We start from the raw sequence: 14,499 nt of genomic DNA on the forward strand, positions 1-14,499 counted from the left end.
ATTAATTAAGAAATTATAAATGCAGGTGGATTATAAATAGTAAATATGGATCATAGATGATATAAAAGTTGAATTACAATCGTTAAAAATGCCATAATATAGTGTGATTAATGATAGTTAAAATCGTCGTTATTTACATTGAAATATTTTTCTATTAATTAAATTATGATGGTTTTAACCGTCATATTTTACATCACAAAACCATCACTTTATACATTGCAAAATATGGTGGTTTCCACAACTATTTAAACCGCCAAATTTTGCTTTGTGGTGATGCAAATTATGGCGGTTCTCGAAATCATCACAAATGTAAATTACGGTGGTTAAAATTGCCACATTATACAAAAACAACTACCACAATTTACACCTTTTTTGTAATGATTATAAGTTATGGTTCATGAAAAAATTATAGCCTATAGTCACAAATAGGCTATGATTTTTTTATGAGTCATAGCATATAGTCATGAATAAAACTACGGTTTTTCCAGGAACAGTATCCTATTATGTACTATAGGCTACGATTTTCAACTATTGTCCATAACCCACCCATATTTACTATGCCTAAATATACTACGGTTCATTAACCTCATGAATTCATCCTAGTTATATTCATAGAACATTCAGTAGAGTTTTTTGTGAAAATTTATAAGAAGATTAGTAGGATTTTGGTAGGTAATATTGTTTGACTATGTTTGGGTATGTAGTGAAAAACCAAGTATGTATTCTTTGTAAAAGAGTTAGAGCACCTCCAAATGCTCCATAGTCAATATATTTCTTTGCCAATAAAAAAATGAATAAAAAGTTATAATTGGTTTGTAATTGGCCTTTAAAATTAGCTACCAAAGTTTTTTTTTACCAAAGAAATTGGTCTCTAATTAATTAGTGACCAATTTAAAAACTAATTCTTTCGGTAGTCAAAACCTTAGTAACTAATTAGAGACCAATTTTGTAACATCTCATTTAATAGATAAATCTAATTAAATAAAATGTCACATACTTAATTATATCCAAAGAGTACGAGGCTTATAGTATAAAAGATTTATAGTCATCCAAATATACCAACTAGGAAACAGAGGCACTAATGCCAAAACAAAAATAAAAGTTCAATTGTGGCCCAAAAGCTTACCCAAAGAGCAATAGGTTACAGAACACCATAACTCCAACCCATAACCAACTACGCTGCAGCATTCCCATCGTCAATGGGATCATCGTGGGCTCCCATCACCAGTGTAGTAAGAGCTTTTGGCCCCAGTTGTTTTTGATATTCTGCCTCGGTTCCAGAATCGAGGCATATTAGCGCGAGGCCAAAAGGGGATGGCTTTTGGCCTCGGGTGTGAACCGAAGCCATAGAGCTACTCTTCTACCTCGTTTCTAGTGTGAACCGAAGCCATAGAGCTACAACGGTGGCTCAGGCGCCTCCGCAATGGAGGCGTTCTCATCGTGGTAACGTGTTCGTGGCGGTGCTCGTGGCTCGCGCGCAACAACGATTGTCAGTGGTGGTTTGTGAATCTGCAAAGGCCGCGACAATGTTTACAGATCTGGTTTTTTGATTTGCAGGTTTTGCAATCGCAGATCTGATTTTTTGATTTACAGGTTTCGTAATTGCAGATCTGGTTTGCACAACCACTGATGGCGTTGTGTGAATGCGGGAGAGCGCTCTGTGCAGTGAGGTGCAGCACCAGCAGAGGCGACGCCGCGACGGTGGCTGCAGGATCGTGGTGGCAGCGACGGAGGAGGGTGGTGGTAGCGACGGTGGCAGGGAGAGAGACGAAAGAGCGACACGACGGTGACGGGAGATGAGACACAGAGAGGGTTCGCGTTTTTGTTCGCCTTTGCGTGGTTGCAGTGGTCTGAGGTGGTCTGAGGTGGTCGGAGACTTTGGTGGCAGAGGTTGCAGCAGAGAGAAAGAGAGAGAAAGAGAGAGAGAGAGAGAGGAAAGAGTTGCATATTCGCAGCGCGGGGAAGTTGAAGGGTTTGCGAAATTGAAACCCTAAATAAACCCTATGGCTTCGGTTCCTCTAACAATCAAAGCCATATACCCCTTTTTGGCACCGGGTCTTGTTGGACCGAGGCCTATAGCACTCTTTGGCACCGGTTTTGCGTGAATCGAGGCCTATAGCTATCTTTGGCTTCGGGTGTTAGCTGAACTGAGGCATAAAACTTGGCTAGAATTGCAAAAATGTCACCGCGCCATTATATGCTTCGGTTCCTGGCCAACCGAAGCATATAAGGCGAGGTAAAAAGGAAATTCTGCACTAGTGCATATCTGCTCACACCAAGAAATTGGTGATCATTGAAAAAAGAAAAAACCACACAAGAAGACAGATACAAGCAAGAAGGGTAAGCTAGAGTAAAATGGTTTTTATCATACAATTAAGCATGCAATTTAAAAGTCAAGAACACATCAATCAACCAAGCATGTGATAGCAAACAACGAGACTCTAAGACTCAATTTATACGGAAACATATAATCGGTCAGATTCACTGGATGCTTGACTTATGGTGACCTCTACTGCTCTGTAGAGCCATTGCCAATGGGTTTCACCCTACCACGCACAAGGTTAGCCTTCGAACATCTAAGGCTATTATCCTGTCAAAGACTAGGGCCTCCTACTACTCTCACCACTTGAGTCAATCCACTCTACGTGAGACTAACTGACTCTTTAGAGTTTCAGAAATCAATCCTTACTTGAATCCTTACCTAATTATATACACTACGACACCACCATGAAACCTTACTAAGAGGTTCATGGGATTACGTCCATCACATACGACACCATCATGAGATCTCACCAAGAGGTTTATGGAATTACGTCCATCACATCCAACACCACCATGAAATCTCAACAAGAGTTTCATGGAATTACGTCAATCTCATACCATAGCCATGTCTCACCAACTAACCATAGATTTATCAAGCATAACAATCTCATGCCAATATCCAACCAATCAACCAACAATTCATGTTTTCCATTTCATACTCAACATAACAAAATCTCATTCTCATTTAATCTCATACAACCTACATGGCATCATACATCGTGCGTTTTCGGTAAAACACTCTATCAGGAAGGCAAGCAACCACATAAGAGAACAAATCAGAACTAGAGCATGAAACCTACCCTAGTCTCACTTAGGCTAGAAGTCCTCGCTCAAGTGAGAGAGGTTCTCTCGCTTAAGCGAGCCCTTTTCGCCTAGGCGAGAGCTCAAGCAGTGGAACAGTGGCTTCTGCGATTTCTCGCTTAGGCGAGACCTCCTTGCCTCAAAGAGATTACTCCTCGCTTAAAACAAAGGCTCGTCGCTTGAGCAACAGTTCCAGCAGAAAACTTGGGTGAGCTTCTGCTAGTCTCACCTAGGCGAGACATGCTCGCTTGGGCAAAAATATCAGTTCTCACCACTGTTCACGCGTGCAACAACCAAGCATTCGAAACCACACTACATTTATCAATATTCCAGGCAACCACAACAGTACACATGCATCATACACACGAAAAAAAACTAAAAAATTGGTAGATATGAAGGAACACGAAAAACTCTAGCTTCCCTTACCTGGAATACGCTAGCAAATCTACACAAACACTCAAAGAAGAGCACCACAGAACGTGGCAGCTTGCGGAACTGGAAAAGCAACCAAGGAGAACGAAACTGAGATCATATCTGATGTTAAAGCAGAACTAGAGCTTCCAAACAGAAGGGGAAACATAAAAGGAATAAGGGTCTAGAGTTCTACTTACTTGGAAGTAGAGTTTGATTACCCAACGGAGGAACTAGCTCAAACCCTAACAGAGCTCTGAAAAGAGAGAAGAGAGAGTGAGGAAAGGAGTTGTCTTGTGAAATGGAGGCAGAATGAGAGGGTTAGGGTTGGAAAGGGTTTTGGGGCCTTAAACATTTAGGACAGAAAAAGTGGGTCTTACAAATTTACAAACCAATTATAATTTTTTATTTATAATAGTGACTATTTTAATTACCAATAATTTTTTATTTTATAAATTGAAATCTAAATTGTTCACTACAGTTTTTGTTACTAAAATTGATTATTATATATAGACATTCTTGTAGTGTATGGTGATACTATTTTATAAAACCTTCGATAAAAAATTATTTAACTTAATGTAGACTATAATTTTTTTTATCCGATCTAATTGTTCTACAGATTTTCTTTTTATCACCTATCCACTAAGTTCATTTTTACAACTTTAATGATATTATGTTTCATAATGTTGATTTTCATAGTTAAATAAAGACAAAACTTAAGAAGAGCCAAAAAAAAAAATTATATTAAAGATGATCCAATAGATCATCCTAAACCCTAAATTAGTCGCACAAATAAAATACTTGGCACTATGTAGTCACAAAAGGGCACACGTTTAATTGGAAGAGGTTTATAATCAATGCAAGAAAAAGAAGGAAAACGTTCCACACATAAAGGGGGTCAATGGAGAATATAATAATGTTGAGTTATGTGTCTGAAAAGTAGAGTGGTGAAAAAAAAATAGACATATGATGATAGGGTTTTGATTCATGAAAAAGAGGGAGCAAGGGAAGGACAAGAAGAGGGGGAATCGGTAGAAAGCATGTTGGGTTACCCAAAATTGAGAATGCAAGTGATGAATGATCGCAATGAATTTGGGAGATGAAAAAAGTTCATAATTGTAATTAAATTCAAAGTTGAAAAGCCGTACGTATGGTTGAATGGGAAGGAAAGTATGAACTGTATTTGAGTCGGCAGGGGTATTCAAAGGACAAAAGCAAGACACAGTGTGAAATTGGAAATAACTTACACCCACCCATCTACGCAACCAGGTAATCCAATTTACAATTTTTTTTTTCTGGATTTTAATATTCTAAAATTTATTAAAAAATTTAATATAATAAAATCAGTATATTTTGAAGATAGAGATAATTTAAACTACTAAGTAACCACCTTATCAAAATATTTTAACTTGCCATTGCTTAGTGCTTCTGAATTGTGGACCTTTTTACATGTCCTATAAATGCAACTCATTTCTGTGTTTTCTAAATAGTTAAATAACTTTAAATTATGTGAGGGATTAAATAAGACTAACATGTGTGTTTTTTAAGTATTCTGCAGTTGTAAATGTTTCATGACATTTTCTTTCGATTAGAATTATGTCCTCTGTTTTTGTTTTTGTTTTTTTGACTTTTGCTACTCAACTGCAGCGTGGTTAAAATGAATTTGAGTAAAACTAGCATTTAAGTTTTAAAAGAGTCATTCTATTTGAAGGAAAAGTAAATGTGTTGCTTTCACTTTAATTGGAGTTGGGATAATTTTACTTCAACATTACTTATTTGACTATGACACCCAGGCAATATATGATGGTCTTATCTCTTTGAACTCCATATAGTCAAATATAGAAGAAAGAAAAAAAAAATTAAACGTGTTGGAGAGTTTAAAGTGTAGAGTTGAGACTCGAATTGGATAGAGATTAATTAGATGAACAATATAAAAAAATATCCATAAACTTTTTGTTTTAAGGATTTTGATTAAAAGTAATTATAAATCTCTTATATTTTATATACAAATCTCTGTAGTGAAGTATCTACTCTTCTAGTATGTCTATTAAAAAACATGTGAAGGATTCACACTTAGACACAAGTTTGATCCCAAGAGGTCCAACGTAAATGACTTTTTAAAATGTTATGTGAAACTTCTTTATCACTCATTTCTCTAAAATTTTTGTGTGCGACTTTTCTCTTCTCTCAATCCTAGATATATGGAGGCTCCATTAGTAACCAAAATAGCTCATTTCTTCATCTTTTGTGATGATTTCTCATATGGAGCAATTTTATCCGATTATATTTATGTTTTATATTGAAGTTAGTTGTCTAAACATCTACCTTGTTTACACTGAAATCGTGATTATATTTAGAGAACTCAATAATGTCTCATTTTGTTGCTTGTGAGTTTTTTGTGATAGTTGTGGATGTGTTTCAAAATGGTTGCTTAAATTGCATTAAAGTTTTTGTAAGTCAAGTTTATTATTGAGGTATGTATTTTATATCTCCATACTAATTTTTAAGTAGGAATGTGTGAATGTTTCTATTGTGATTCTCTCTATTTTTGCACATTGTCATAATTTGTGTTTTAGGTAGTAAAACAAAATTATTATAATTGATATTTATTTGTATTTCAAGTTTTACTTGTAAACAAAAATCAATTATTTTTATCTAAAGAACACCAAAAATTTACACGGTCAATCCTAATTTTATGTGTGGTACTATAAAATTTAACGTAGATTTGTCAGAAATTTTATCCAATATAATTTTAAATTGTCTACACAGAGATCAAATTATTAACATATGTAAAGATATATATATATATATATATATATATATATATATATATATATATATATATATATATATATATATATATATATATATATATATATATATATATATATATATATATATAATCTCTTAAGTGATAATAAATCTTGTTGTTTCTTTTATTTAAATTTACATCAATCATAACCAAATGAACACATGCTATTGTCTCGTATTTATTAGGTTAATTTAATTCTTTATAAATACTCTCAGTTAAGGTGATAGAACGAGTTACTTCTCACCCTTCATCAAATGTTACAAAGTTGACCAAGTTATTATGATAATTTAATGTAAAGACCAGGTTAGTTGGACACAAATATTTTAAAGTATGAAAATAAACCTTGTTTTTTTAAATAAATTTAGATAAATCTAATTCAAACTAAACTAATCAAAATTAGTATCCTATGACGTGAAGAATAAGATCCAAGTACTCCATAAAAGTCTCCAACATTTAAGTGTTCAACTGTACAATGAACAATACTTTTTTTATTCGAGAAATTACGATGAGTACTAGAAAAAGCACTTCCTCTAGTTTTAACAATAACATCTCCGCTTCCTCAATTTGTCAAATAAAAAATTATTAATGTAGTTTATAATGATATTTATATTGTTTTTTAAATTTACTTTTACTCTCCCAATGTCGCGATATTTTATACCAAGCATAATTATTTAAAAATAAATAAATAAAGAAACATTATGAATTATTATGTCTCCTAAAACAACAACAGCAAACATCATTTTTTTAATTTAAGTATATAGTGAATAGTGAACACTATGCATGAGAGAATGCATTTGGGTTTTTCTTTTTCTTTTTCTTTTTCTTTATTTTGAAACTCCTTAGAAATTGTTTAAAATTTTAATTTTAATTTTTGTTTTGGTGTCTGAATTTTCCCACGTCCCCTTCTCTGCTTCTATAAATACCTCTGCTACGTCCCTCCCCACAATGCATCAGAAGCATTTAATGTCACATAATGGTAGCTAGCTAGCAAGCTAGCTTTTTTATAAGGGTTATTAGCTGCACCTTGTGCTGTTGTGCTCTTGTTTTTTAGTGTGGAAGAATCTGTAAAGCTCAGGAGGGATAGCGCCATGGATGGTCATTCCTCATCTCTCTTTTTCTCTCTTTCTCCCCTTTGATCTTCTCTTGCGCTATCCATCCTGAGTTTCATGGCTTCTCTCCACACACAATGGAACCTTCTTCTCCCTTTGCTTTTTCTTCTTCCACTTCTTCATTCATCACCATGCACCACCACCACCACCCAAGGTTCTTTCACCACCACTATACTTCTACTTCTTTCTTCTTTCATTTTTTCGCTTATCACAACGTTAATCACTAACCCCTTTTCTTTTCTTTTGTTTGTTTCTTTGTTTCTTGAATTTTGTTTTCACTGCCACAAGGATGACGAAGTCAGTGGAACAATATGAAGGTGTTCAAGTCTTTTGGGTCGTGTTAAAGTTTTCTCCTTTGAAAATGGTTTTTTAAGTTTTAAAAGTTGACTAGTCAGAATTTGGTATATGTTAATGTCTAACACCGTCATATCATATGAGTCACACAAATATAAGTTCAAGTAAGTAACAATAAACTCGCAAGATCAAATATGAATGGTTGCTTAGTTATCTAAACAAACCTTTAACTATTTTCTACCTTGCTTCACCTTTCTACCATGATATAAATGTATGGATTTGTTTGTTCTTCACCATAAAAAGTAAATAAGTCACGTATATGACCCAATGATCAAGCGTAAACCTTTTTGCCCTTAGTTTGTTGTTTTGATGCTAAAAATAAAAAGGGGTTGGTTTGAATATTATAACAAGAAAAGAGATTTGTGACTTCTCACTTCCATTTTTGAGTTAAGAGGAGTATTATTGCTTGGTGAATTGTTGGTGGCTCTTGAACATCATCCTCAAACATCGGAAGGATAGAAGGAAGATTGTCTACAAAAAAAAAAGATGAAAAATAGTTAAAATATTGTTAGCGAAACCTAGGCACTATCACGTGGAGTGGTAGAGTAGAGATGTTGACTAGTCCCAACTTCGTGTGAGTTACGGTCTAAGTTCAAATTCCTATGATTTGGATTGCCCAACGTTAAAGCTAAGGTTTGTGCAATTCTATTTGTCTGCCCCCACTACTTAGTCTTGTGATGTATAGTTTCCCTTTTGGATTGAAGTGGGTTCTAGAGTAGACATTGCACATGTGTAATTTGGGATTCACGTATAATAATCAAACTTAGAGAAACATATGTTGTCAACTATCGAGAACAAAAGCCACACCACACACACAAACACAAACACTTTTTATTCGATTCTTGTCATTGGAATTTGAAAGAGTTAAGGTATGTATGATGTATCTATTGTTTATTAGAGGAGGTTCATATATAAGCTTTAGAAGGTGCACAAAAAGAGAAGTTTTAGAAGAAGAGAGAGAAAGAAGAAGAAGAAGGTGGGAAAATGAAAAAGTGGTAGGGAACAAGTTATTAGAGATGGTATTCATGCAATTGCAATTTATGTCTCACAAATTGATAGACTCGAGTTATTTGAGGGGACCACATGTGAATTTATAGTACTTTATAGTAAAGAATAAAATATTCATCTGGCCCTTGATTTTGATATCACATGGCAATTAATGTTTTGACATTGGGAAAAAAATTATGTAGTTCAAAAGTTCGTACCCTCAATTAATTACACTCAGAATGTTACAAAAAAACAAATGTCATTAATTCTTACCTTTAATCGCTCTTGGCTTGGTTAATTGTTTTTAATCTTGAACGTTATTGCGTGGTAATTAATTTGGTCTTAATATTATTAAAGATGAATAATGTGTTTCGATTTTAGGGAGAGACCCTCGAATGTAGATTTCAATTTTTTTTTTTAGGCTTTTCCGTTATGCTGGTGTCTAGGTAATAATTGTAGAAAAAGAATTATAGAACCATAAATTAAAAAGAAATATTCAAAAACGATATTAATAAATGAAAAAGTCTTCACCAAACTAATACTCTGAAAAATCCATTTTTAACAAAAGTCTTTGAAATCAATTTAAGGTTTCGAATTCAATTACATAAAAAAGAGAAAAGAAAAAGTGCTTAACACTTGCGTTCTTCCTTTCTAAAATTGGTTATACTTTATTGAATCTACAAAACGAATGTAACTTTATTTTGTTGCATTTTTTGTAAAAATAAAAAAAAATAAAATGTGTGCTAGTACTCTATAAGGGTGACTTTTGCTTCTAGTATTTATGAATATAATTCAAAGTTGCCTAATTTCTTAGAAAAAATCGAGGATGAGTTATTTTAATTGAATTATTTCGAAAACATAGAAAAAAAAAATCTTTTTAAAGAAAAACCACACCAAACTCTTGTATAGTACTATCTTCAAATAACATGCCCTCTTATTTAATAGTAATAAAAAAATCATAAAACTGTTTCTTTTGATAAGTAACTAAGTTGCTTTAGAAAATAAGTTGAAGAAAAAAAAATTTAAAAAAACCTATCAATCGTTTTATAAAAAAAATTATATACAAATATTCTCCTTAAAAATCTCAATAACAATTTATGTTTATCTGTGGTTGTATTCATCCTCTAGTAATTAAAAAAAGATACCATCTAAGATTACATTTTATCGTACAAACGGTCAGAGAAAGTTACAATTCTAAATATTAGAATCAATACCAGAGATGTTATGTCAATAATATTATTCCAATATCTCTGATATTATACCAGTGTATTATTTCTCATGTGTGCAGCAACCATCATTATCAATTATTATCTATATTGTTTATTATATTCAATGATGACTTTATTATAGAGATTATGATTGTATTGTATTGTGTTTATATAAACACAACATCTGCAATACAAAAGCACTACAATATTTCTCCATTTTATCTTTCTTGGTTTCAAAGCTCTTAAACTTGTAGGCTCTTGATCGAATCATGTCTTCCGCAGCCAACACAAACCACAAAAATGACCTACCCACAACTATTTTTGTCAGGTTGGACAAAGATAAATATCCCATATGAAAGTCACTAGTTCTTCCATTGATAAGAGGTTGCAAACTTGATGGCTACATACTAGGAATAAAAGAATGCCCAGAACTGTTTGTCACTACAAGTGACAAAACTCGGAAAACCAATCCTGACTATGAAGAGTGGATTGCACAAGATCAAACTCTCCTAGGGTGGCTAAGAAATTCAAGGGTCATTGATATTGCAACATAGTTGTTGCATTGTGAAACCTCCAAGGAACTTTGGGATGAAGTCCAAAGCCTAGTAGGTGCACACACAAAATTAAGCACAATCTACCTCAAGTTAGAATTTCACAACACTCGCAAAGGAGAAATGAAGATGGATCAATATCTTCTCAAAATGAAGAACCTTATTGGTAAATTAAAGTTGGCAAGATCACCAATCTTCAACTCATATTTGATTATTCAAACATTGAATAGATTAGATGTTGATTACAATCCGGTGGTGGTCAAATTATCTGATCAAATCAACCTTAGTTGGGTTGATTTACAAGCCCAACTATTGCCTTTTGAAAACAGAATAGAACAGCTAAACAATTTTAATAATCTTTCAATGAATACTTCAACAAACCTTGCAACTAAAACTGATTGCAGTAGCAACAAACTAGGGACACAGGGTGATTGGAAGGGCTCTAACTTTAGAGGAAGAGATAGATCTAAACCAATATGTCAAGTATGTAACAAGATTGGACACATAGTAGTGAATTGTTTTTATCGTTATGATAAGTCATACACATGTTCAAATCATAATGCTGAAAATAACAAGAGAGAAAATCACAATGCTTTCATAGTCTCCCCCTACCACAATCAGGGCTATGAATGGTACTTTGATAGTGGAACTAGCAATCATGCGACCCATCAAGATGAGAAACTTCAAAATCTCAATGAAAACAATGATACAAGTTCTTCTCTATTAGTTGGAAATGGTGAAAGATTGAAAATATTGACCTTGGGCACAACCAAATTGAATAACCTCAACTTGCATAATGTTCTATATGTTTCAGAAATAACAAAAATTTGTTTAGTGTATCTAAGCTAATTGTCGACAATAATACCCTTGTTAAATTTGATGCAAACTACTCTTATGTGAAGGACAAATTGAAAAGAAAAATACTAAGAGGGAAACTTAGAGATGGATTATACCAACTTTCAAGTGTCAACTCTTAAGTAAAAAAAGATCCATGTGTATACATGTCACTAAAGGAGAATTGGCATAAAAAGCTTGCACACCCAACAATAAAGTCTTAGAAAAGGTGCTGAAGATTTGCAATGTTAAGACATCATCACATGATCAATTTTCATTTTGTGAAACTTGTCAATTTGGAAAACTTCACTTGCTAGCATTTAAATCCTCTTCCTATCATGCTAAAGAACCTTTAGAAATGATTCACAATGATGTATGGGACTTGCCCCAAATTTATCTCCCTCTAATTTAAGTACTATGTTCTTATCATTGATGATTACAACAAGTTCACTTGGATTTTTCCTTTGAAAATAAAACCATAAACAATACATGCTTTCACTCAATTCAAAAGCCTGGTTGAAAACCAATTTAACAAGATAAAAGCTCTTCAATGTGACGGTGGAGGTGAGTTTAAACCTATCCAGAAAATAGCCATTGAATCGGGAATTCAATTTAGAATGTCTTGCCCATATACCTCTCAGCAAAATGGTAAAGCTGAAAGGAAGCATAAACATGTGACTGAACTAGGGCTCACACTTTTGGCACAGGCTAAAATGTCTTTACACTACTGGTGGGAAGCTTTCTCTACCTCATTTTATCTCATCAACAGATTGCCTTCATCAGTTAACCCAAATAAAAGTCCTTTTTCATTGTTATTTGGAAAGAAACCTGATTATAATGCTCTAAATTCGTTTGGTTGTGCTTGTTATCCTTGCCTTAAACCATATAATCAACACAAACTTCAATTCCATACTACATAGTGTGTATTCTTGGGATACAACAAATCTCACAAGGGTTATAAGTGTCTCAACTCTCATGGTAGAATTTTCATATCAAGACATGTTGTCTTTAATGAGAATCACTTTCCTTTCCATGATGGCTTTCTTGACACAAGAAATTCATTAAAAACACTGACTAGAACAATCCCTATTGTTCTTCCTTCTTGTCTTACACGTACCACCACAAGCCACAAAGTTAACTCAACTCACAGGGAGGTGAATCATCAAGAAGGTGACTTAGTTTCCAACGAAGAGCAACCAACTCTCGGTGACTTAGCTGTCAATGATGATCAACCAAGGCTCAATGATATCTATATTCATGCAGATGAGGCAACCTCACATGTAAATGACACACCAGAAGAAAATAACCAACAGACTCAATAGGACAACACACACTAGATGCAAACCAGAAGCAAGACAGGGATCTACAATCCAAAACTTCCCTATATAGGGTTGTCAAAAACAGACAAAGAAGACAAGGAACCAAAAAATGTTAATGAAGCTCTACTCAGTCCAAAATGGAAAGCATACATGGATGCAGAAATTAAAGCTCTAACAGCTAATCATACTTGGACTTTGGTACCATTTCAAGGGCAGAATAACATCATAGACTCCAAGTGGGTTTTTAAAACTAAATACAAGGTAGATGGCTCAATTGAACAAAGGAAAACAAGATTGGTTGCCAAAGGTTTTCAACAAACTATGGGTCTCGACTATGATGAAACCTTCAGTCCAATGGTCAAGTCCAGCATGGTAAGAATTTTCCTATCCATTGCAGTACATTTAAATTGGAGGTTAGGCAATTAGACATAAATAATGCATTCTTGAATGGAAATCTCAAAGAAAATGTGTTCATGCATCAACCTGAAGGATACAACCAAGTTTGGCCACATATGCAAATTAAACAAGGCAATTTACAGACTAAAGCAAGCCCCAAGGGTGTGGTATGACAAGTTGAAAGACACTTTATTGAGATGGAGCTTTCAAAACACCAAGAATGATTCATCACTGTTTGTTCTTAGAGAAAATGATCATATCATACTCCTTCTCATATATGTTGATGACATAATAATTACAGGGAGAAACAATAAGTCTTTAGAGACTTTAGAAACATTGTTTTCTCTCTCAAAGACCTTGGCCTTCTACACTACTTCTTGGGAATTGAAGTACATAGAGATGCTGGTGAAATGTACCTTAAACAAACAAAGTACATTAGAGATCTACTCTAGAAGTTTAATATGGAAAAAGCTTCATCTTGCCCTACTACACCAATGGTAATAGGGATACAATTCACTGCTAAAGGAGAACTTATTGTGAACCCTACACTATACAGATAAGCTATAGGTGCATTACAATATCTGACCAACACTCGACCAAGCATAACATTTTCTATCAATAAACTCAACCAATATATGAGTTTCCCAACTATAGATAATTGGAAAGGAATAAAAAGAATACTGATATATCTCCATGGCACAACAAATTTTTTGTCTTCATATCAAACCCTCAACCGATCTTGATATAGTTGGATTCTCCGATGCAGATTGGGCCACTAGCATAGATGATAGGAAATCCATAGCAGGGCAATGTGTTTTCCTTGGAGATACATTGATCTCATGGGCCTCAAGAAAACAAAAAGTGGTGTCATGGTCAAGTACTGAGTTAGAATACAGAGCTTTAGCTGACCTAGCAGCAGAAGTAACTTGGATTAGATTACTTCTAGATGAGCTGAAATTTTCTATGCCTAGAAACCCGGTTTTGTGGTGTGATAACTTAAGTGCTAAGGCACTAGCATCCAATCTAGTGATGCATGCTCGGTCTAAACATATTGAGATAAATGTTTACTACATTTGTGATCAAGTGCTTCAGAATCAAGTCACAATAGCCTAAATGTCCACAACAGATCAAATTGTAGATTGTTTAACCAAACGTCACACACACACACACAAGGTTCAACATTTTGAGAGACAAACTTGGGATGACTTTAAGAGAGTGAGTTAGAGAAAGTAGCGATTCTAATTATTAGAATCAATACCAGAGATATTATGTCAATAATATTATCTCAATATTCCTGATATTATGCCTATGTATTATTTCTCATGTGTGTAGCCATCAATTATTACCTATATTGTTTAGTTTATTGTATTCAATGATAACTTTATTATAGAAAGT

At 33.9% G+C, this 14,499-nt stretch overlaps 1 protein-coding gene across 1 annotated transcript; it reads left to right on the forward strand.

The window, feature by feature from the left end:
- The first annotated feature begins 7,305 nt into the window (after positions 1 to 7,305).
- On the forward strand, positions 7,306 to 11,404 carry LOC114166663 (uncharacterized). Its single transcript, XM_085667432.1, has one exon. The coding sequence runs from the start codon at positions 10,679 to 10,681 to the stop codon at positions 11,402 to 11,404; it is 726 nt and encodes a 241-aa protein (XP_085523558.1). The 5' UTR covers positions 7,306 to 10,678.
- The last annotated feature ends 3,095 nt before the right edge of the window (positions 11,405 to 14,499 follow it).

This window comes from Vigna unguiculata, chromosome 10 (genome assembly GCF_037176805.1).
Source record: "Vigna unguiculata cultivar grain cowpea cultivar isolate G323 ecotype 2 chromosome 10, ASM3717680v1, whole genome shotgun sequence".
Taxonomy (NCBI): Eukaryota; Viridiplantae; Streptophyta; class Magnoliopsida; order Fabales; family Fabaceae; genus Vigna; species Vigna unguiculata.

Coding starts and splice junctions, on each gene's coding strand:
- LOC114166663 (XM_085667432.1), top strand. CDS start 10,679: ATGAAGATGGATCAATATCTTCTCAAAATGAAGAACCTTATTGGTAAA.